This window comes from Aquarana catesbeiana, linkage group LG01 (assembly GCF_042186555.1).
Source record: "Aquarana catesbeiana isolate 2022-GZ linkage group LG01, ASM4218655v1, whole genome shotgun sequence".
NCBI classification, from domain to species: Eukaryota; Metazoa; Chordata; class Amphibia; order Anura; family Ranidae; genus Aquarana; species Aquarana catesbeiana.
The window spans coordinates 690,947,340-690,971,515 of record NC_133324.1 but is presented as its reverse complement, the minus strand read 5'-3'; the positions used below and the strand labels follow the sequence as shown (position 1 = coordinate 690,971,515).

General features: G+C 41.0%; 1 protein-coding gene across 3 annotated transcripts in view; it reads right to left on the bottom strand.

Annotated features, from left to right (window-relative positions):
* AFG2A (AFG2 AAA ATPase homolog A) overlaps window positions 1-24,176 on the bottom strand; it is a 621,949-nt gene that overhangs the window by 63,602 nt on the left and 534,171 nt on the right. For all 3 annotated transcript variants that reach the window (XM_073603630.1, XM_073603610.1, XM_073603621.1), the window contains one exon: window positions 21,117-21,281. In XM_073603630.1, the coding sequence (XP_073459731.1) occupies window positions 21,117-21,281 (165 nt within the window). The remainder of the gene's footprint in view (window positions 1-21,116; window positions 21,282-24,176) is intronic.

Genomic DNA, 24,176 nt, shown 5'->3' with positions numbered 1-24,176 from the left:
AATATTTAGTACATGTTCCATTTCTAGGTCTGCCAGATATTTAAAAAAAAAAAAAAGTCAGATGAGACATACACACGTTCGGAATAGACAATGAAAAGCTTCTGTGGGACTTTTTATGTCGGACATTCTGCTCATGTGTACACGGCTTTATACTGTGGTACTTTATTCATGATCACATTTAGCTATTTTTAGCCTAGGGATGAAGGGGTAAGGTTTAGGGGACATTAGGGTTTAACGTGTGAGGCCCAAGAACCACTTATCAAAATTAAACGTATACTTGTTGACCATATAAGTTAAAAATATTGGAAGCTGTTTGGTTGCTTAAGACAGTAAATATATTTTCCTTTAGGGGCTGTATATATAAATGCTGGATGCCCTTTTGGGCAGTGTTAGGCTATAGGTTTAAAGATGGCCACTTCCATCATTAATATGAGCCAGAAGTGATGGGACAAGCAAATGCTCAACTTCAAATCGCTTGGATTCTGGGGCAGAGAACTGTATGTGCCTACCTTTCTGGTCTATAAGCACTAAATAAGTCCGAAGTGAACACAGTTCCACTTTGTGTATAACAGATGATCCATCCCAGTTCCTGCAACCATATAGAATAGGAAGAAACAGGAAAAATCTGACATTGTGGTGAAATACTACATAACATCTAATAAAGCTGAGGCGGTGTTAGGAGTATCTGATAAAACAGGAAAGAACAAATAACGCAAGGCTCGTGACTCTTATTCCAGCAGGCATAGTCTATTTATCGTACATAAAAAGGAAAATGAAGCTAGCAGCCAAAGCACGTCTACACACTGATTAATCAACAACAGACTGATCCTTTCTATAACACCGCAGACTAAACCGAATGTGCCAAGGAACAAAAACAAAACCTCAACCTCAAATGGGAGCCAAAGGCAGAGCGCATATAAAATAAAGTATGTGCAAATATTATACTGTCACTGGATATAGAAGAGTTAAATGTAGTAATAGTGATGAGAAACAGCTTTCGGTAGAGATGAACAGAACTCTATGGAGTTCATTTTTATAAAGAACAAGAGGGAACTAATCCTGCTAATCTAGATAGATAGATAGATAGATAGATAGATAGATAGATAGATAGATAGATAGATAGATAGATAGATAGATATTTTGCTCTTTTTTATATAGGAACAAGGATGAGAAGATCAGCAGATACTGTTATCCTCCTGCCCTCCAGCTGTCACTTCATATCATAACAAAATGTGATGCAGTGTTCAAAGCAGTGGCGACCCGTCCATTAGGGGCGCCCAGGCGCCGCCCCCTCTCTCCACTCCACCCCCCTATATGCAATGAATAGATTCATGGATAGCATCAATCTATCCATGGCTGCCATTGGTCACCCCTATTCATGCGCCCCGCGGAAACGGAGGAAACGGAAGCCGCAGCGATGATCCTGACAATGAGAGGCCGCATGAGAACGGGAGGCCGCCGAGCAGCTTCTAAGTTTAATTGTCAATGCTTATTTGAACAAGCTGAAGTTAGATGCAGTTTGCTTAATATACACAGCTGCACCAGATTCTGTGTGCACCAGACGTAGTAAACCTCTCCCAATGTGTCAAATGTACATGAATAACCAATATCAAAGTGCCATATAACCCATACAGTGCCTTGAAAAAGTATTCATACTGTTGGCACTAAATAAACCATGTATAATAATAATAATAAAAATCTCAGTCTAAAGCTGGCCATAGATGGTTTATTTAGTGCCAACACTTTGCACAGCAGTTAACAACATGGAGGGAGACAGTACAGTTACAATACAATTCAATGCAAGAGGGATCATAGGGCCCAGCTCATTAGAGGTTACAAGCTAAAAGATCATATCTTATATGAGTAGAACAGCTGCACTGCAGGGTTTTGGATTCTACACATGTGAGGCAAGTGTAAATATTAATTATTGTTTGATGGAACTGTGTTATTAACTTCAGCCAGAGGGCTGAATGAAAACAAACAGAATCCTCCATCCACACAAGTGAGATGGATTGAGGAATCTCACCCCCCCACCGACACATAGTATTCTGACAGCGGAGAGACACCTGATCAGGTGTTCTCCACTGATTGACAAAAGTTTTCCAACATTCCCGTTTCACAGAAGTCGATCTAATGATCGACTTCTGTGGACACAGGAACAGCTACACATGTATCAAAATTTAGCCAGTCCCTGCTGAACTGGCCAAATTGGGATCCAACAATGGCCAAGTTTAGACTTCTTCCCCACACCCAGTTGGGCAGGAATCCAAATGGTAATTCCAAGTGACGATCACTCTACCACTCACCTTGTGCTTTGGACCTTAAAGTGATTGTACAGAAGGCACATATCAGGAATATGAAGTGTTGGGGTAACAAACGCTTTAACTAAGATATATTGGCCAGGTCATACAGGCTTTTTGCCCATAGCCAGGGTTACAATGGCTTAGGATCTTGCCCACCCCAGAGAAGCCTCAGTGTGCCAGCATGCTCAAAGAGAGAGAGAAATAAACCAAACTGCAACAGACCGTAAAACCGCAGAGCATTTTACTAAAACTGAATGCAAAAATATGCTTATAAAATAAGTGCTCAGAGAAAAGCCGTTACACCCTACTCAAAGCAGGCTAGACCTGATCAATCACTCCCGATCCGTCTCTCACAGCCATAGTGCCACTTCCTGTCTGTGCGTCACCAGATCTTGCCCTACAAACTATGTCATTCAGGACTTCGTCAGAGGCATGGTTTCCGGGGGCACACATAGCTCATGCTGTATGCCTATCACCTTGTGGACAGTTCCCTAGGCTACCTTGCCTATACCCAAAAGGGCTTTATTTAAAGGTATCAACCTAATTTTCTTTAATCCTTTTAATTCTCAGTAAATTCCTCCAGTACTAAAGAAGAATGTGGCCATAAAAGTTTTTATTGATCCTTTTGCTAAAAGAGATGCTGTGGTCATTACACTGTATAATAACTGTCCTATCCTACTGCATGAACACATGTTCCTCGATAATCTAATCATATCACGTCTTTTTAAAATCCTTTTGTTGTGGCAAAACTTCTCCAATACATGTCAAACCATCACAAGACGTGTACATCTTCCAATCTAGTAAAAATTTAATAAAATCAACACATAATGGGTAGGTAGAGAAAACATGAAAAAAGTCAGGGCCAAAAGGTAAAATTGACAATGTAATATTGTCAGCTTTGCATATAATACTGTTACATTGCAACAGAATAGGGGGGTCAAAAGGCCCGTTAGAAGTATCATGTCTTGACTAGTGTAAAGCCTCGTATACACAATGAGAATATCAGACGAATGTTCATCCGTTTTTTTTTTTTGGATGCTAGTCTCATATCAAAAATATAGAGGTTACTAACTGTGAACCGGTAATGGAAATTGGGTCCTGCTCAGGCTACAAGGGAAAGCAATCATGTGTCCACCACTGTAAGTGCAGGCCAGGGAAGGAGCTTGTGTCGGCTCCAAACAACCTTTGAGCAAAGGATTGATCCCATGAAGCTGCACATCAATGCAGACCCACTGGCATTGGAATGAATGGCAGTCTCCGCCTGGGCTCCCGCCAGACCACAGCCCCAAAGCGTTTCACTCCACCCCTTGGAGCTTAACCATGGGGACCCCCATAGTTAAGTAACGAGGGGCAGAGTGAAACGCATTGGGGACATGGCCTGGCGGTAGCAGACGGAGACTGACATTCATTTCAATACCACTGGGTCTGCATTGATGTGCAGCTTCATGGGATCCATCCTTCTCTGAAGAGGGTACCATTCTTACGAAAACTCTCGCATTCCTGCAGACCCCCACAATCACGGGGCAAGGGTTGTGGGGATGAGGCCCTTGTCCCCATCAACATGGGGACAAGATGCTTTGGGGTGCTACTCCAAAGCACCCTCCCCATGTTGAGGGCATGTGGCCTGGTACGGTTCAGAGGGGGGGCGCTCTCTCATCCCCCCCCCTTTTCCTGCGGCCTGCCAGGTTGCGTGCTTGGATAAGGGTCCGGTAGGGATTTTGGGGGACCCCTACGCCATTTTTTTTCATTTTGGCGCAGGGTTCCCTTTAATTCGGGGGGCCCTACACCATTTTTTTTTAAATTTGGCGCAGGGTTCCCCCTAATATCCATACCAGACCTGAAGGGCCTGGTATCGATTTTGGGGAGACCCCCACGCAATTAAAAAAAAAAATTTGGTTTGTGGTTCCCCTTAATATTCATACTAGACCCAAAGGGCCTAGTAATGGACTGGGGGGAACCCATGCCGTTTTTTTTTAATGAGCTTTATCTATATTGCCGAGACCCGACAATTCATTAAAGCCGCGATCAGTTTTGAATGACTTTTTTTTTTTTTTTTTTTTTAGAAATGTCATTTTGCTGTGGTACTAAACACGGGAAAACTGTGCCACTTTACAGGCATACTATAGACACCCCCAAGGCATGATATTTAAAGGAATATTTCATTTTTATTGTTTCACTTTAAGAATTATTAAAATCACTGCTCCCAAAAAAAACTGACGTTTTTAAAACCTTTTTTTGCATTGATAGATGTCCCCTGGGGCAGGACCCGGGCCCCCAAACACTTTTTATGACAATAACTTGCATATAAGCCTTTAAAATGAGCACTTTTGGTTTTTCATGTTAGTGTCCCATAGACTTTAACGGGGTTTCGTGGCTTTCGAATTTCCCGTGAACACGCCAAATGTCCGAACAACCAAAGTTCGGTCCGAACCTATGCTCGGGCCGAACCGTTCGCCCATCCCTACTAACAATCAGATTATCATACGATCGCTTCGAAAGCAGTATATTTCATCCAATTTTCTGATCGTGTGTACTAGGCATAACATCAGTGGTGTCTGGTGCTCCAGACAGGAGGGGTGGCAAACAAACCTCAAGATCACCCCCTGACCCCCCCACCCCCCCATGGGTGGTACGCACACGGTCAGGCTCTCAATTGGCACCGATGCAGAGCACTGAGAGATCACTCTTGGGGGCCATCTCCCGAGTCCCGGATCTTCCTGTACATTCTCCCCCCTGCTCGGCAAATACAACCGTTTCTCCTCTCGATCATTCGCATTCCTTCCACTTCCTGATTGGCCAGGAGGAGAAGCAGGAAGACAATAGCGAATATTAATGCACTATTGTCACACAATTGGGTGGGCTCGGGGAGCAGTGCTCTGCGCTCCGAGCCCACCATTTTTTTAAGCCAATTCAAACTTTAGGCTCTAATCATGTGCTTAAAAAAAAACAAAAAAAAAAACCATTGTAATCCATGCGTCTGGCACCCTGCATGTAGATTAGGGGGCTGGACTTATGGATGTGGGGGGGGGGGGGCAGCACGCCTGCCCCCCCGCATTATGGGCTGCCACTGCATAACATCCTTCTCTGTGGTCTTCCACTAAACAAACCTTCTACAATCTGAATACCACTGCTTAGCTAATCCACCCCTCCTTCAACTTCTTGGTTCCTACTAAAATCCTGCTGCCCACTGGATGCAATTCAAATTTTTCATTTTAATATACATGTTCTACATCCCACTCATGCACAAAGCCTATTAAATGAGGAAAAGACTGGTAGCTACAAACAACAGCTCTGCTCTTCCTTGTCTCACATTTTTATAAATCAATCCATCTGTGTAGCAGTTAACTCCAGCAGTCTTCCTTTGAGTATAAATAATAACACGTAATGGAATATCATTGACTCAAATAGGAAATGGCTTGAGAGGGAGTTCTTTGAAGAGTGTAAGAGGCAGTTTAGGTTTCAGACACATAATGCCATGGGGTAGACTGTGTATGATCTGGAGCAGAGATATCCTCTCATTTATCCCAATAATGAGATCAACAAGCATGGGTGATGGGGAACATGAACATATAGCTGTGGTATTTGAATAGCTGATGAAGTAACAAAGACTACATAAAGCCACAGGAAGGAAGCAATGAAACAGCTGGAAAAGTTGAACAGGATGAAAAGGAGTAAAGGTCTTATGATCTTCAGCGATTGTTCGGAGATAGCTGAGTAGAAAAGCAGAGCGCATGGAGCAGGATGTGTAAACCTGTGGCACCTCAAGGCTAGATCAGATTATGTTCCAGGTAGGCTGGAGTGGTAAAATACGAGATTTCTTACAGAAAAAGACTGCCAGCTGTTTTTTACATTTGTCTGATTAGCTCATAACCTCCACATCATGAGAGTGGGCACATCTGTGAAGGCATGCTCTCCTTTACAAGGATATGTTTTACTGTCCTGCAAATTGAAGAATAGTTTCGCTAAGCACCATTTGGATCTAAACTGGCCATACAACACAAGTCAGTAGAATGTTAGAAATACAACTGACATTCTACTGCATTACCTTGAATGCATTTTGCTTGTTCTTGCCTTGGTAAATAATCTTTGTTGGTCATATGGTATTATTGTTATTATTCTTATTATAAAGGATTTATATAGCGCCAACAGTTTGCACAGTGCTTTACAACAGGAGGGCAGGCAATACAGTTATACAATTCAATACAGGAGGAATCAGAGGGCCCTGCTCGTTAGAGCTTACAATCTAAAAGGAGGGTCAAATGATACAAAAGGTCATAACTGTGGGGGATAAGCTGATGGAGAAAGTGGAAATGCAGTTGTTAGGTGGAGGTGGGATTGGTTTCTCTGAAGAGAAGGGTTTTCAGGGATTGCCTAAAAGTAGACACAGTAGGAGATAGCTGGACATATTGGAGTAGGGAGTTCCATAGGATGGGAGAGGCTCGGGAGAAGTCCTGGAGGCGAGCAGGAGGAGGTGACAAGGGAGCTAGGGAAAAGGTGGTCTTGGGAGGAACAAAGAGAAAGATTTGGATGGTATCCTACATTAAAAAGCATTACATATGTGTTTTGCTGCATTATTGTTCATGTCTATGTCATACAGGCTGCATTTTCCATAGATAAGTGAGAACTGATTGATTAGTATGACAATTCTGTGTCTGCCCTGCAGGAGCTGACTGTGTTATACCACTGAGAACTCCTTAGATGCGAACACAGCCTCGTCTACCTTTTATGTAGTCTATGGTGACAATTAGCATGGTGTAACTATGTAAAATTTACCTGTTGTTCTAGTCATGAGCTCTGCACCATCACTGAATTTCACCACATTATTAAGGTGAATACAGCTTACTAAGAGGAATAAATAGGGCCATAGCCTATTCAAGAAGAAGAAAGGCTGTATGGTGTGCCCCCCCAGTAAAATTTGCTGAAATGTGAAGCAAGGTAAGTATTTACCAAAGCAGGCTGCACTTAGGGGAGAGAGAGGACGGGCCGGGTCCGGGCTCCGTGTCTGAATGGACACAGGAAGCCGTGACTCAGCACTGGTGCCCCCATAGCAAGCTGCTTGCTGTGGGGGCACTGAACAGGAGGGAGGGGCCAGGAGCATAGAAGAGGCACCCGAGAAGAGGAGGATCCAGGCTGCTCTGTGCAAATCCACTACACAGAGCAGGTAAGTATAACATGCTTGTTATTTTTATAGGAAAAAAAAAACTTTACAATCATTTTACCTCTAAACTGATAAGCTATAAAGACTTTTAAAGAGTCACCTTTGGACAGTTTTGAGTACTGTAGGTTTTAACCTTCATAAGCCCACACAATGTTGAGGCTTGGCATATTTGATATCTATTAACATGACTCCGTCTTATCTAGTATATTTTACCAGTATATCGGGATTATATTATGTTTGTTTGCACTAAAATTATTTTGAGTATTTTTAACTAAAATATAGATTTTTACGTAGATTTTCTGCCAGTATTTATGTTACAGGATATCTGCTATCGGAAAATGTATAATGTTTTTGGGTGTTAAGTGTGTTTTCATGTAATGAATTGTATTGTAACTGTACTGTCTGCCCTCATGTTGCACAAACTGCTATATAAGTCCTGTATTATAATAATATAATAATAATAATAATGTACAAAATATGCACTTTAGTATGTGTGAGCAAAATGGAGATAGTTCTGATAGCAAAAGTTGAATAAAATACAGTGCAGTAAGTGTTGTCACTCTGGGATAGAAAATGTGTTACTGGCAGGATCACCTGGTAAAAATAAAGGAACAAAAGTCTATCTAAGGACTGGTAAGCTGCAATATATTACATTTTTGTTCTTGGGTTCAAATACACTTCAAGTACTCCTTGCTGTGTCCATAGGAGATATTGGAAGGTGTGTATTAAATGAAGAATGCGGGAGGTTTGACAGCTCTGTAATAGAAGTGATAAAGGGCTGTTAAACTGCTGAACGTGTGTATAGGAGGCTGTCATAATTCATACGCATTTTGTTTCTCTATTCCAGGAATTCTTCCCAAGTATACATACCATGGCACAATGCAGAACATGATCTGTTCATTTTAGATAAAAAAAAAAAAAAAAACTTGAATGTGTCCTAAAAAGTGGACGTCATAATGATTACCGCACTGAGCCATATAACACTGATTGGGCATTAGAACAATAATACTGTACAATGTGAGAGCTTGCTACTATCCACCTGCATCGTCCATCGTAGAGACACTGCTCACTAGAGTGGGTAAGTTGGAGTAAACTTCACTGTTCTAATAGGACTTGCATTATAATAAAAAAAAAAAAACAGAAACAATGATATCTGTAAATTCTGGGTTTGATTTACTAAAGGCAAATCCACTTTGCACTACAAGTGCACTGAAAGTGCACTTGTAAGTGCACTTGCTGTAGATCGCTGTAGATCTGAGGGGAAGCTCTAAAATGAGGTGAAGCTCTGCTGATTTTATCATACAATCGTGTGCAAGCTAAAATGCTGTTTTTTATCTCCCTTGCATGTCCCCTCGGATCTACAGCGACTTTACTTCCAAGTGCACTTTCAAGTGCACTTGCAGTGCAAAGTGGATTTGCCTTTAGTAAATAACCCCCAATATCTCACTGCAATGTAAAGTGTGGATCATATGATTTCAGTCCAGGCTTACTGGGGCTGATGACTTAAGGCATTGTAAATTGGAGTCAAGATTTTATATTTAGCTTAAAGTGGATGTAAACCCGAATTTTTTTTTTTTTATATCATACTGTAGAGTATAAGATTTCCTATCATTTGAGCCCAGTCTTGCCACACAGAGTTAATCCATCTCTGAGCAATCCTCTTTTATTGTTCAGTGAGATAAATCTTGACAAACTGAGAAAAACTTTGTCAAATACTCCCCCTTGCTGTGAGTGACAGGTGATTTACATCCCGTGCACTAGCCTAAGACATGCATTATTTTTCAATTCCCTCCCACTCCTTTCTTTTGCTGCTCTGCAAGGATTGGCTGTTCCACACCTCAGCATGATTTGGCATGCTGAAGTCATGCGGTTACTTTCCTGTCTTTTCACTGGATGTTAGAGATCATAGCAGAAGTTCAGTGTAAGAAATACACAGGAGAAAATGCATATTGACAAGGGGAGTGTAGAGGTGGGCGAGGAGTCTACTGACATCACGACTCTACCCACCAAGCTCCAGACAACAGACCCACCCACAGAATATGCAGTTTTTCGGGTCTAATTACAGACAGAGGGGAGACATTTGACAGGTAAAGATATATGCAGGAGGTATGTATATCCTTATAGATAACCCTTATGCAGTAGTTTAGAAAGGATGACATTGGGTTTACATCCACTTTAATGGGTAACTTTAAATTGTTACTAAACCCAGGACCCTGCATTCACTATGTCTGGTCTCCCACAGTGAACAGAACATGGAAATGCAATTATTTTAGTAATTATAAAGTGCTAAATACCTTTTCTCTGCAGCAGTATATATCAGTCTTGTGACTTCTATCAGTGTCTGGTTGAAGCTTGTAGGAGGAGTTTTCATTCTACTCTGACTGTCCTATGAGGCTGCAGGACCCCTGACCCTCTGTCTGAATAGTGCTGATTGGCTCTGTGATGATCACATGCACCCTCTCTAGCAATACACACTAAACTGAGCATGTGCAGAGTGACTCCAAAGGCTCTGTCTTATCAAGAGTTGGACTGGGGACTGTGGAAGAAGGGTAGGATCAGAGAAGTCAGGATCAAACAGCCTTTTTTACATAATGCAGACGATTAACCCCTTAAGTTAATCAATGAATATAACAAGCATGCTTTACTGCATCTACAGACTGCTTTTACTGTTGTGGGTTTAGTAAGACTTTGTTTAGGTCCAGGTTAAAGTGACACAAAATAATTTCCTTATTCTCTCTAAAAAAAAATCCGCACTCATCCACCACCTAATGGTCCTGTAATCTATTTTTCATTAAATTGTTTCTTTCTGTGTTTTTCTGCCTATTTGTAACATCCTTTATAAGCTGCCAAATCTCTGCCCCCCCCCTTTCACTACCCCTATTTGGAACAAGCAGTGCACGTTAGTTGTGGTCCTGTGCACTGCTCTATGCAGACATCCCCATAGTCCATCTCTGGAGTGAGCAATCGAGGTTATCTACGTTCCTACATACAGTGGGGTCATGGAGAATGAACATAGGCACCTTCTAACAGGATGTCAAATCACAGCAATATTAAAAGGAATATGAAGGAAGCTGAGATCAATAGAAGGCACTTTTTTGAGTTATAAATAAATATTTGAATGTAATTTTCTTTTTAAACCAAAGCTTAGTCTTCCTTTAACATTAAATCTTGCTTTATAGGGCTCCTGGTGAATTGGATGAAATTAAAGCAGTAGATGGCCCTGTTGCACCACCCAGCTGAACTAACTTCAGGAGTCAGGTGGAAAATTATAAAAAAAAAAAAATATCCAATTAGATGCAGTCACTGTTTGGTGCTTCAGCTGTCAGGGGAGATTTTCCCATTCATGCTGTTTAGTGTGGATGGGTGAATCAAGTGATTTTTCTGGTTTAGCCCTGAACAAGAGAAATCCAAACATGTATAACTGGCCTTAGTTTATTAGAATATACACTGTGTGCACAGTTATTAGGCAAGTGAGTATTTTGACCAAATCCTCATTTTTATGCATAGTGTCCAACTCCAAGCTGTATAAACTTGAATGCTTATTGGGTTTAAGCATATCAGGTGATGTGTATTTGTGTAATGAGGGAGGGTGTGGCCTAAGGAGATCAACACCCTATATCAAGGTGTACATAATTATTAGGCAGCTTCTTTTCCTCAGGCAAAATGGGCCAAAAAAGAGATTTCACTCACTCTCAAAAATTGCAAAACGTCTTTCAGAGGGATGCAAATTTTCAATAGGATCGCAAGAAACGTGTTGAGAAAAAAAGATGCAAATTAACTGCCAAAGATTTGAGAAGAATCAAACGTGAAGCTACCAGGAACCCATTATTCTTCAGTGCTGTCATATTCCAGAACTGCAACCTACCCAGAGTTCCCAGAAGTACAAGGTATTCAGTGCACCGAGACATGGACAAGGTAAGGAAAGCTGAAACCCGACCACCACTGAACAAGACACATAGGTTGAAACGTCAAAACTGGGCCAAGAAATATCTGAAAACAGATTTTTCAAAGGTTTTATGGACTGATGAAATGAGAGTGATTCTTGAGGGGCCAGATGAATGGGCCTGTGGCTGGATCAGTAATGGGCACAGAGCTCCACTTCGACTCAGACACCAGCAAGGTGGAGGTGGGGTACTGGTATGGGCTGGTATTATTAAAGTTGAGCTAGGTGGACCTTTTCAGGTCCAAGATGGACTCAATCAACCCCCAAACCTACTGCCAGTTTTTTTTAGAAGAAACTTATTTCAAGCAGTGGTACAGGAAAAAAGTCTGCATCTTCCAAGAAGACCATGATATTTATTCAGGACAATGTTCCATTGCATGCATTGAAGTACTCCACTGCCTGGCTAGCCAGTAAAGGCGTTAAAGATGAAAGAATAATGACATGGCCCCATTCCTCACCTGACCTAAACCCTACTGAGAACTTGTAGGCCCTTCTTAAATGGGGGACACCTCTCTGAACAGTGCCTGGGAGGCTGTGGCTGCTGCTGCACAAAAAGTTGATTGTAAACAGTTCAGGAAACTGACAGACTCCCCGAATGGAAGGCTTATGACTGTTACTGAAAAAACGGGGTTATATTGGTCTGATGTTTTTTTTTTTTTAATGTCAAGAATGTTTATTTGTAAATTTTGAGTTGTTTATTATTCTCACTTTAACAGATGAAAATAAACAAGTGAGATGGAAAATTTTTCGTTTTTTATTTAGTTGCATAATAATTGTGCACACTAATCGTGGCCCAATAATTGTGCACACATAGATATTCTCCTAAGAAAGCCAAAACCTCACTTTTACTTTTTTAAATATTCAGGTTTGAGGTTTATTAACATTCTGGATTGACCAAGAGCACTGTAGGTCAATAGTGAAACAAATCCTCACAAATACAACTTGCCTAATAATTGTGCACACAGCGTATGTATCTACACCTAAACGCTTAAAGCCATGCACTTCTACTGAGCCTGGGGTATCAATAATCCATTATCAATCTGTCCTGGCGTGACAGAAGAATGGTGTAGATAGTGGCACCATGCAATGATGTGGCACCACTCATTTGCAGCATTCTCCTGTGATTGCTGGGTGGACTGATGACATGCCTCCAGGGGTATACACTAAAGTCTGGGTTCACACTAGAATGTGGTGTGTAAAACTTACGATCCGTTTGCGTTTCCCACATCACGTTCAAAACGCACAGCGGTTATGATCTGCAGCAGGTGTCAGTGTTAAGTTAGCAACACCATAAACGCAGGTTGCAAATGCAGCACATTTGCCAGCATCGGATCACGTGGTATAAATGTACCATGCAATTCAAGTGCAGTGTGTTTTCAAAATTAGTGCATGCAGTTCATTTTGAATGGGCTCAAATCACACTGCACTGAATTACATGTGAATCACACAGGAACGTGTTCTTGTGCAATTTCTAGTGTGAACCAAGCCTTAATGGGGATCTGTGACCAGACTGAAGACACTTAGAAAAAAGTGTTCCGATGGAGGGGGCCCTGAGTCCGGAGTTTGGCTTAAACCATATATATAGCTACATGTTTCTATCTCAGACATAAAATATGAACAAAGCATATTCCTGTAAAGTGTGTACTTGTCTCACTCCAGAGCACAAACTGTCATTTCTGTCTGCTGCCTCCTTTCTCTGCTATCTGTATGAGTCACTTCTGACGAGTTTTCCTGACACCAGGAGAAAAATGGTGACAGGTAAGGGCACAAGCTATCTGCTGTGTGAAAGGGGGAATGGGGTGTCCCTTCCCTCCAATCAGCTCTCAGAGTTCTCCTCACTGATATAATTTCAGCTCTCCACCCCTACTTTTCAGAGCTGAGAGACCCTGTGTGAATTCTGCACTTTGAATGGATGTAAGGGAAATGCGGCTGTAGTTACACAGGTACAACTTATAGAATTTTGGAAGATTTGTTTCATCTCTGTGTATCACCTGAGGCCAGCCACTCTACTGGGTATAGGTAAGGGTTTACAACCACTTTAATTCTTTTTATGTGTCCTGCTTGGTCCAAGGATGAACTACAAGCAGCCGTTCCAAAGCACTGGCACATTGCACCCTAGTCACCACAGTAAAACTGTTGAGCCTCTACTGAAGCATCCACACATCCACAGCAATTTCTACAGACTACAGGATTTGCACAGAACAGGGAAAACTGTAAAAAAAAAAAAAAGAAGGGGTAAATACCTTTTGTTTAATTCAAAAATAATGCAATAAAATTTTTGTTGTGGGAGCTTAGATCTACTTTAGGTTGAGGTCTAGGTTAAGTGTCAGTACAGTATGTAACAATTATTTTTGAGAATGATAGATTTAATTTTCTGGTGATGATATTTTTGGATGTAAAAACACGTGATAAAAGTAGTTTGTATTGGAAATCCATGTGCTGAATAACACAACTATTATCAAATCACAGTACTTGATCGATCTGGTCACTTAAAGGCTAAGTCCACCTTTTGGAAAACAAATAAATAAATTCACACATTTCTGCAGAAAAAAAAATTGTGCATAGTTTTTTTGTTTCTTTTTTTGGCAGGCCAGGATTCCTCCAGCTCCTTGTCTGTACCAAGGTACAGGCTTTCAGTTACAGAGCTGAAGGAAATGTCAATGGACTATGAATGTAGTGATCGCCACACTTGTACTCCATTGAGAACTACAAGAAAGAGATCGAATAGGTCAATTTAAGAAACTCTGGCTTCTCTAAGTTAAGCATTGTTTACCTCCAGACTCTGATGACACATTATTATTGCATTGGTAATTTTACTCTATTTGCCTTGACTATACTTTCTATTCATTTGGGATTGCATCACCACTTGTACCCCCCCCCCATTCCTTTCCCCCCTTTTTTCCACCCTCTTTTATCTACTCCTATTTTTTGTTTTCTACCTTTCTTTTAATATTGTGTGGTACTTACAACCACATTATCTCTTCTGTTTTTAATATATACAGTATCTCACAAAAATATTTACATTTTTGTAAATATTTTATTATATCTTTTTATGTGACAACACTGAAGAAATTACACTTTGCTACAGTATAAAGTAGTGAGTGTACAGCTTGTATAACAGTGTAAATTTGCTGTCCCCTCAACATAACTCAACACACAGCCATTAATGTCTAAACCGCTGGCAACAAAAGTGAGTACACCCCTAAGTGAAAATGTCCAAATTGGGCCCAATTAGCCATTTTCCCTCTTCGGTGTCATGTGACTCATTAGTGTTACAAGGTCTCAGGTGTGAATGGGGAGCAGGTGTGTTAAATTTGATGTTATCGCTCTCATATATATGCTCCAGCATAAGGGCCATTTCTATATAAATATGGGGCTGATTATGGTTTCAATGTTTTCAATGACCCGAAATAAACATGTAGCAACTTTAATCAGTCAAGTCAGAAATCCTTGTTCTAGGTTGGTATTGAAACTCTTGGATCGGCATGACAGATAAGTGACTAGCTGTTTTTTTCATAAAGAGATCAAACATGGCAGCCCACAAAACAGGTTTCTTTAAAAAAAAAAAAAGAAACTGTTCCAAACACAAGATTTTAACCAACATAATTCTATCAACCAGCACTTAGAACAAAGACAGATGACTACTTGTTTCGGGTCCCTGAAATTGCATACCGCTCTAATCATTATTACATAAGCTACATCTATCTTTTTTTAACAGCGTAAAAATAATATTTAAACAAAACCTTATTTTCTTATTCATGTCTTCTGTATTTTTTAATATAGGAATTAAATATGTATTTGCAGTTTAAGCAGATGGAAGAATTTGCTATTTATTTCTGCTCCAGCCCAAGAGGAAAGGAGGTGAGAAAGTCATGAAGGGCAGATAGACAGGAGAGACGGAACTTAGGAGGATTAAACGACGTCTTCTAACAATACAAAGATAGGATCGCATAGGAAATATGAAGCCCCCCCAGGCAAAAGAACAAATATGCAGCTGTTAATCATTTCATTACTCTTGTCACGCAACTTGTGAGTGATTTCTTTGCTGTCTGTAATCCAGTGACATGGTTTGCTCAAGTCACTGAGCCAAGGAGCTCAATATGTGCACTTATGAACGGAAAGAACTTATTTTGTAACTTTATACTTTGGGGGTTATTTAGGAAAGGCAAATCCACTTTGCACTACAAGTGTACTTGGAAGTGCAGTCGCTGTAGATCTGAGGGGAAGATCTGAAATGAGGAGAAGCTCTGCTGATTTTTATCATCCAATCATGTGCAAGCTAAAATGCTGTTTTTTATTTTCCTTGCATGTCCCCCTTAGATCTACAGCGACTGCACTTGAAAGTGCACTTGTAATGCAAAGTGGATTTGCCTTTTGTAAATAACCCCCTTTGTGTTGTAAACAGGATAGGGTTTCATATCCTGATGATGCCTGATTTGATCCACAATATCTATACTTGAAAATGCCATCAGTATTTTCCTGAGCCTATTTAATAGGGCCGATAAAAAAACAATGACGATGTGCAGAGTGCAGAATTTATCTTTGCATTTTGTTTAGGGCAGGCAGAGTGAGGTTGACTCCCTATGGATTACTGTACAGCATATTGTTTTTAGGACATAAGTCCAAAGATATAATTTAAGGTGTTCAGGTCCTATAAGTGGTCTAAGAAATCTAGAAAAGTTTCTTAAAGTAAAACTAAACCATCAATCAGCTAAAGCAGGCCATAGACCCAGGGTTGCAGGAGAGAAATTATGTCAAGAGCCTTCTTGGCATAAAAAAACAAGCTACGTAATAGGGTTTTCGTATTACTGGACATTTTTTCCCCTTCAAAGTCTCCAAGGAGGCACCTCGCTGGGGAGTAAATGTTTGGGATGGCCAATCTATCCTCCAAGAACACCAGGATTGCCTTCCAAAATTGTGCTACACGTGGACATCGCCATATCATGTGAAAGTAGTTCCCCTCCTCTCCATGACTTCGATGACCCTTCTGGGGAGTCTGCTCTACCCATCTGAAATGGACGATCTGGGGTATAGTAAATTCTATGTAGGAAGTTAAATTGTATTACCTTGTCCCTAGCAGAGATAACCGAGGGCAATAGATCCCCTACCACCTCGTCCACGTTTCATCAGTCAGGGTTGGGATGTCAGAGGCCCGCTATTTTTTTCATTCTCTTGGATGCGGAGGGCAGGAGAAGAGAGTAGTATCTAGATATCAGTTTAGTATTGTTGTCCTCAGACATAAGTTTCTCGAATTTGGAAGGGAGAAGTGATACCCCGTCAACCCAAACTGCGCTGTTATCGCATGCCTCAATTGCAGGTAGCCAAAAAAATACTTGTTGTGGACCTTATACTCTACCTGAAAGTCCCCAAAACATTTTAAAGACCCCTTCAGAGAACAGAGATGTACATATTTAATGCCATAATTAGCCCATCACATTCCATCAGGTATTTTGTCTACTTCGGTTAATTGGGGATTAAGCCAGAGAGGGGAGTTGGGCGATATATTCAAAGATGAGCCCCCCATCTTCTTGTTACATAGATGAAAGATTTTGTGCGAAAGTTTAGGGATGCCTGCTCCAGCAACGGGATAAGGGCCATTTCTATATATTACAATTCAGTAAATTGGCTCCTGAGAAAGCACTATTGAATTCCAGATTCAGATTCCAGAATACTTACCGGAGCCCCATCTCTGTCCATCGATGTCCACGAGTGTCTCAGACAACTGGGATTCTCCCTCCTGATCGGCTGAGACACAGCAGCGCGCCATTGGCTCCCGCTGTCAATCAAAGTCAGTTCGCCAATAAGAGGAGAGATGGGGTGGGGCCGAACCACAGCTCTGTGTCTGAATGGACACATGGAGCCGCAGCTCGGCTTGGGTGTCCCATAGCAAGCTGCTTGCTGTGGGGGCACTCAACAGAAGGGAGGGGCCAAGAGCACAGAAGAGGCACCTGAGAAGCAGAGGAGCGGGGCTGCTCTGTGAAAATCCACTGCAACATGGGAGGTAAGTATAACACATTTGTTATTTTATAGAAAAAAAACAAGACATTACAATCACTTTAAAGTGATATAAACCACTTCAGCCCCTGGAAGGATTTACCCCCTTATTGACCAGGCCATTTTTTGCGATACGGCACTGCATCACTTTAACTGACAATTGCGCAGTCGTGCAACGTTGTACCCAAAATGAATGCCTTTTTTTCCCCATAAATAGAGCTTTCTTTTGGTGGTATTTGATCACCTCTGCGTTTTTTTTTTTTGCACTATAAACAAAGACTGACAATTTTGAAAAAAAACTATATTTTTTTTCTTTTTGCTATAATAAATATCCTCCATAAAAAAAATAAAAAAACACATTTCTTCATCAGTTTGGGCCAATATGTATTCTGCTACTAATTTTTGGTAAAAAAAATCGCAATAAGCGTATATTGATTGGTTTGCGCAAAAGTTATAGCGTCTACAAAATAGGGGATAGATTTATGGCATTTTTATTATTATTTTTTTTTTACGAGTAATGTAGGTGATCAGCGATTTTTAGCATGACTGTGACCTTGCGGAGGACAGATCGGACACTTTTTTGGATTTAGGGACATTTATACAGCGATTAGTGCTATAAAAATGCACGGATTACTGGCAGGGAAGGGGTTAACACTAGGGGGCGATCAAGGGGTTAGGTGTGTCCTAGGGAGGTATTTCTAACTGTGGGGGGAGTGGACTGACTGGGAGTACAGAGAGATCGCTGTTCCTAATCACTAGGAACAGACAATCACACTGTACTCCCCTGACAGAACCGGGATCTGCTTTGTTTACACAGGCAGATCCCCGTTCTGCCTCTTTATGCAGCGATCGTGGGTGGCACAGCGCCGCGTGCGCGTCCACTGTATCTACTGCATGAAGCTCCATACCGGCATGGCAATTCGCGCAATAGAGCCGCCCTGCCTGGCGGCTGGTCAGCAAGTGGTTAAAGCTTCACTTTTAAAACAAAAAAACAAAACAAAAAAGTCATACTCAGTGGTTTTGCACAGAGCAGCCCCGATCCTCCACTTCTCGGGTCTCCTGCTGGCACTTCTAGCTCCTCCACCCTACTGAATGCCTCCCATAGCAAGCTGCTTGCTCTGGGGACACTTGTGCATGCTTGCTCCTGAGCCCCACTCTGTGTATCCATAGATACACAGAGCACGACCCAGCCCCACCCCTGACTCCCTCCTCACTGTCTGTGATTGAGAGCGGCAGGAGGTAATTGCTCCCGCTGCTGCCTCTCTGTCCATTGGGGAGAGAGAGAGAGCCGAGAGAGCTGCTGCTCTTGTGCACATTGCTGGATCGAGATCCGGCTCAGGTAAGTATTTAGTGGAGGCAGCACACTGAAGGTTATTTTACTGTAATGCAGAGAATGAAGTAAGGTAAAAAACCTTCAGGCTTTAGAAGCACTTTAAGATGGCAGCTTCCTTGGCTGTAAAGATAAGAGGGTTAAGTTCCACTTCAACTGGATACATAAACTAGTCAGGTGGCTATTATAATGAGTATATGCAGTACAGTATGTTATATTGAAGGTCAATGCATTTCAAACCCAGTTTGTTAAATTATTAAAACTATGTTTTGAAGATGTTATTGAAAACCTTGGGTGGATTTTTTCTGAACAATGACATGAAAAGGAATGTCTGAATAGCAGTCAATGGGTCTCCCACACAAATAAAACATTTATAACTAAAACATGGAAGGCTGGACATTCAGCACAATGCACAAACACCATCCTCAGAATGGCTTCAATCAGATGCGAGAACTGCTGATTTTGTCAGCTGCTGAGATTAATGGATTTGGAACATGCACAACAGAAACAATGCTTTCACTGACTGTGGATGGCCAACATCCAATACATATACACTTCTGCAAAGTGCAAACAGAGAACTATCTGACAGAGAGACACCATCTCAACAGATAGCAACACAGATCTGGGCACATTATATTATTGTGTAGTTTTCTGTGGCTTTTTGGACAGAATGGAATGTAACATGGCTTCCCAGCAAATAGATATGTCTGGCATGCTGTCAGAGTCTAAGGCAAGGCAGCACAGGTTGTTCTGGAGGATGCTGCTGTTATTGCTATAAACATCTTTCCTGTGTTCGCCTTTAGCTAATTGTAGTAAAGGATAAGCTGTCTGCCAATTTACGTGAGGCTTGAAACCAAAACCTGTCTGAACAAATTTACATAGGAATACTTGTAGCATTTTTCTCCAACCTCTGAAGTGGTGGGGGTAACCCTGGCATCATTATTAGCCTGAGACCTGAGTTTGTGACAACTGAGGTATTTTTTCTATACACCCCATTACTTTCTCATGACCAAAACAATGTCTAAGATGCTCCATAATTTGAATTAATTTCAGCTGGTCTATTTATTACAGATCACTCTATGAATATACAGTACAATTCCACTATATCTGATTCATAGGTTACAGCAATATATAAGGTCATTTTTTTCAAAGGCAAATTCCTGTGTACAATGTGAAGTGGTCAGTGGCCCAGTGGCAATTAATCAACAATGGTTCAGTGTAGTAAAGTTAAACTTGAACTTTACCCTCCATATCAACTATATATCATTCTTCTCCTGCTCCCTCCACTAACAGAACTGAATTTTTTTTTTTTTTGGGGGGGGGGGGGGGGGGGCACTTTTTTTTGGAGACTCTTCCATGTTCTTATTTCTGGTTCAGGCCATAAAGACATATACTGCACCCACATCCTCTTGGGATACCAATTTTACGGGTCTAAGATGCCCACGGGGTACTTGGTACATGAGCTATGCCACCAGGATTCTGGTTGTCCATTCATGCTTTTCGCAAATGCCCCCCCCCCCCCCCCCGATGATGCTGTGCTTCCCACATGTACGTCATCACAGGGCCATTGCACAACCCAAAGGAGACAGCCACCACCTCCTATGACATCCAGAGAAGATAGCAGCACAGAACCAGGGGTGCTACTGCGAAGATGCTTTTCCCCAGAGAACACAGCTGGATCAAAAGACTTGTGAGTATGCTTTTGGGAAACATATCGGCTTTGCAGGAAAGAGACAAGGGAAAAAAATGGAGGGGGAGTGAAGTTCCTCCTTAATAAAAGTTACAAGGAGACACTGCCCTAGGATCCTGCACTCTCATTTCTTACTATTTTGGTGGTTCCATGTACTACTGTATAACATACATTCATACATGACTCCCTTTCCACCCCTATTTGACAGTACTAGGCAGTGGAATATCTGGGGAAGAAGGGCCATTTGCATCACTGCCACTTAGAGGGTCCCAGTGCAGTTATTGGCAATATGCAAAGTACTTTGTGTTCCAGCACCCAGCACTGGGAAAGAGAACTCAGCATGGAAGCATGGGTTCAGGTAAGCAAACACTAAACACCAATGCTGGAGGTTGGTTATTATTATTTGTCCAGCCACTAACCACCAATGCTGGGGGAGAGGGATGTTTCAGCCAGCCAATGACCACAAATGCTGGGGTGAGGTTTAATATTACAGTCTGTCACTGACAACAAATGATATGCAAAATATATAATTTTTCTTCCCTGGGCAAGGACTGTCAAGGACAGCGATTGTAAGTAGCTGCAAAAGTTGACATTAAATTGAGCCTGTTTTTTGCCCTGCAAGGAGAACAAAGGCATGGTGACAAAAAAGTACGTGCTTGACATTGCTGTTATTATGAGTATATAGCATTCATGTTTACCTCAGCTCCAGAATACTGCTGTGTATGCATCACCAGCTCCTCTAGGCTGACTTCAGTGTCTACAGGCATGCTTTGGAAGCGAAGTCTTAAAATTTCCCTTCGAGTGGCGGCATCAGGCAATGGCACATAAATGATTCTGTCGATACGTCCTGGACGCATCAGCGCCTGGAATAAAAATGACATGTAAAGGTGAAAAATCTACACATTTATGCACAGATCAACTGCTGAAAAAGTTACCCACAACCAAGCAAAATCTGCACTGCAAAACTGGGATCCTGGGTTGACTTTCCCATTGCAAACATATATGCCTGGAGTTTGTATGTTCCTATGCTCCTGCTTCCATTGCTAGGTGCTGGCATTTAAAAAAAAAAAAAAAACTGACTATAGTAGGTTAACAGACTCCATCAAAAGGTTCTCCTGCACTTGTGTTTCTGTACAACTATGATAGTGACATCAGACTCTAGTTAAGGCCACCACTTCTGGAAGCCCTATCCCGAACACATATATATGTTTCAGTGCACCCATCTGGACCAGGAGATGCCATTGTGATATCTCTCTCCAGCCCAGATAGGCTTCAAGCCTTCACCAGCTATTAACCAGAGTAGTGGAAGTTGACAAACCAGGAACTGTGGAAAGTTTTTAAGATGTAAATGTACTGATACTGTATTCTTTGCATTGCAGCACTAAAAAAAGAGAAAATTAGGTGAACGATTGTCTGGTTTTCCTTGACGTTTGACAGCAAGTAGAAACCAAAGTTGGTACTAATTGGTTTTCCTTGACAAAAATTAATTGTCAGAAATTCTTGGACAAGGGCTTTTTTTTTTTTTGTTGTTAACTTAATTGCTATTTATTGTTTCCGATTTCTTTCGTATCCGAAAACAGTACACATTAAGCAAAAATCTTTTTTTGGAGTTTGTGGGAAATTTTTGTTTGGAAAGTCTGAATTGGATGTACACTGTACAAAAATTCAACAATTGTGCCTCATACAAAATTTTTCTACTAATTTTATCATAGTGTGTACACCATTTAAAGGAGGCCAAATACTCTTCAGCCACCCAGTGAGCATCTGAGTTTTGTTACATAAACATTTAATTTTTTCAACTTTCTAAATGAAATAAATGTATTATATATGTCAGAGGAGTGTCTGATAACATATTTTTTGAAATGTCCCCTCTGGGCAACATCATTTAGTTTCCGTTGATTACAAACAGTGCATGGTTGCCTTGGGCTCTGGGCCAGTGAGAGTGTTCCCAGCTTCATCATGTCAGTGAAAGTCATGCAGAAAAATGGAAGGAAGGAGCCTTCCTTCCTGTAACACACCAATAGAGCTAACACCCTTCCTGATGATTCTTTATAAAGGCTGTTGTGCTGGAAACTATCAGCTATGACCTATTGTAACTCTTTTTAAATATGCAATAAATAACATGAAAGCATCTAGCCACTGAAGATGTTGTCCTTGTTCTTGAATGTTCCCATCACATGCTGTTAGCATTGGCTGAGGCTGAAATCAGAGCATCCTCAGAGTGCACTCAAACCTAGAGACACCTACATATCTTTGGTATGCTAGAACTGTGAATACGTTCTGACAGGTCTGAAAGGCAGATGTCTCAGGTTTCACCTAGTTTCGCTCCGCTTGTATTAATACAAACAGTTTGAGCTCCTTTTTACAGGGATCTTTTCACATGCAGGCAGAAGTCAGCTTTGGGCCTTTGAACTAATTTTCAACATCATAAAACATCCCTGAACATTTGTGGATTCCTTTGTCAGGCTCATCTACCTACTTGCAGAATTTCATCTTGAAGAAAAAAAAAAAGGTTCCCTTGGGGGTTACTGGCATGCAGAAATATATCCTTTCCTATATTCCTTACATCACCTGTGTTATACTGTTCAACATACACTACAAAAAGGCCATGGGGTCTGCTGCATGAAAATATTTTTTTTTTCACATTATATTTTATATATACTGTATCTATTGAGTCTCTAGTTCATCAAGGTCTATTGTTTTTTGACACAGATTTTTATCACAAATGTTTTCTATTTTTTAAGGTAAATTTGTTATGCAAAATTTCCTTCTGGTTCAATATTTATTTCTGGGTTAAGGTAAGTCTGTTTGCATGGAAAAAAAATAGCTTCTCATTTTTCACCTTGGCGAGGGAGTTGAAAAGTGATCTTTATTGTGTGCATAAATGGTGGAAACAATGCAAGAATGGCAGCATCTAAAGCTGGCCATAAATTATACAATTTTCTTCTTATATTTCCTTTAGATTTACCTTCAATTATGTAGTGCAAGGGCCTGCCTGACTGCATACAATTTGAAAGTGTTTAGGTTTGACCTCATAAGTAAATTGTATAATGTATAACCAGCCTAACAAAATATGCTAGGATTGGGCTGTTGATGCCATTGTGCCGCGTTTAAGAGGCATAGAACAGGAGATGTGCACTCTGATGGCAGACTTTTCAACTACCAAGGCCACTTACCTGTGTTAATAAAGGAAGAAGCCATCACATTTAAGAACTAGTTTTTCCATACATTACATATATACATATTACATTTTGTTTTTTGGGGTTTAATACAACTTTAGGGATGCTTTCCTATAGTAATGTAATAGTATTTCTAGAAAAGCCCCACTGCACAAGCCCTAAGAGAGCACAACATGTGTTCAAAGGTGCCTGGCAACTGACGGCCCTCAAAATGGGCATGGGCTTTGTTGGCTTTCAAGTGGCATTTAAGGATGTACTAAAGTACATCCTTCCAGCTAATAATTATGTTACTTCCTAGTAGTATATCCCATACTTTCTGTATGCAAAAACGTGTGTGGGCTTATCAAACAAACTGGTATATTCAAAAAAGCAAAGAAAATGAAAAACAATCTCATAAATCAGCAGCACTAGGGGTGTTGGTTCGAATCCCAACCATGGCAGGATGTGTAAAGTGCTGCATAAATTGTCGGCACTATATAAATACCTCTAATAAATAAAATAAAATAAAGAAGTACTCCAGCCTAACACCTACTGTACATACAGCGGAGATATTCATGTATGAACCTTTAACCTTCCAAA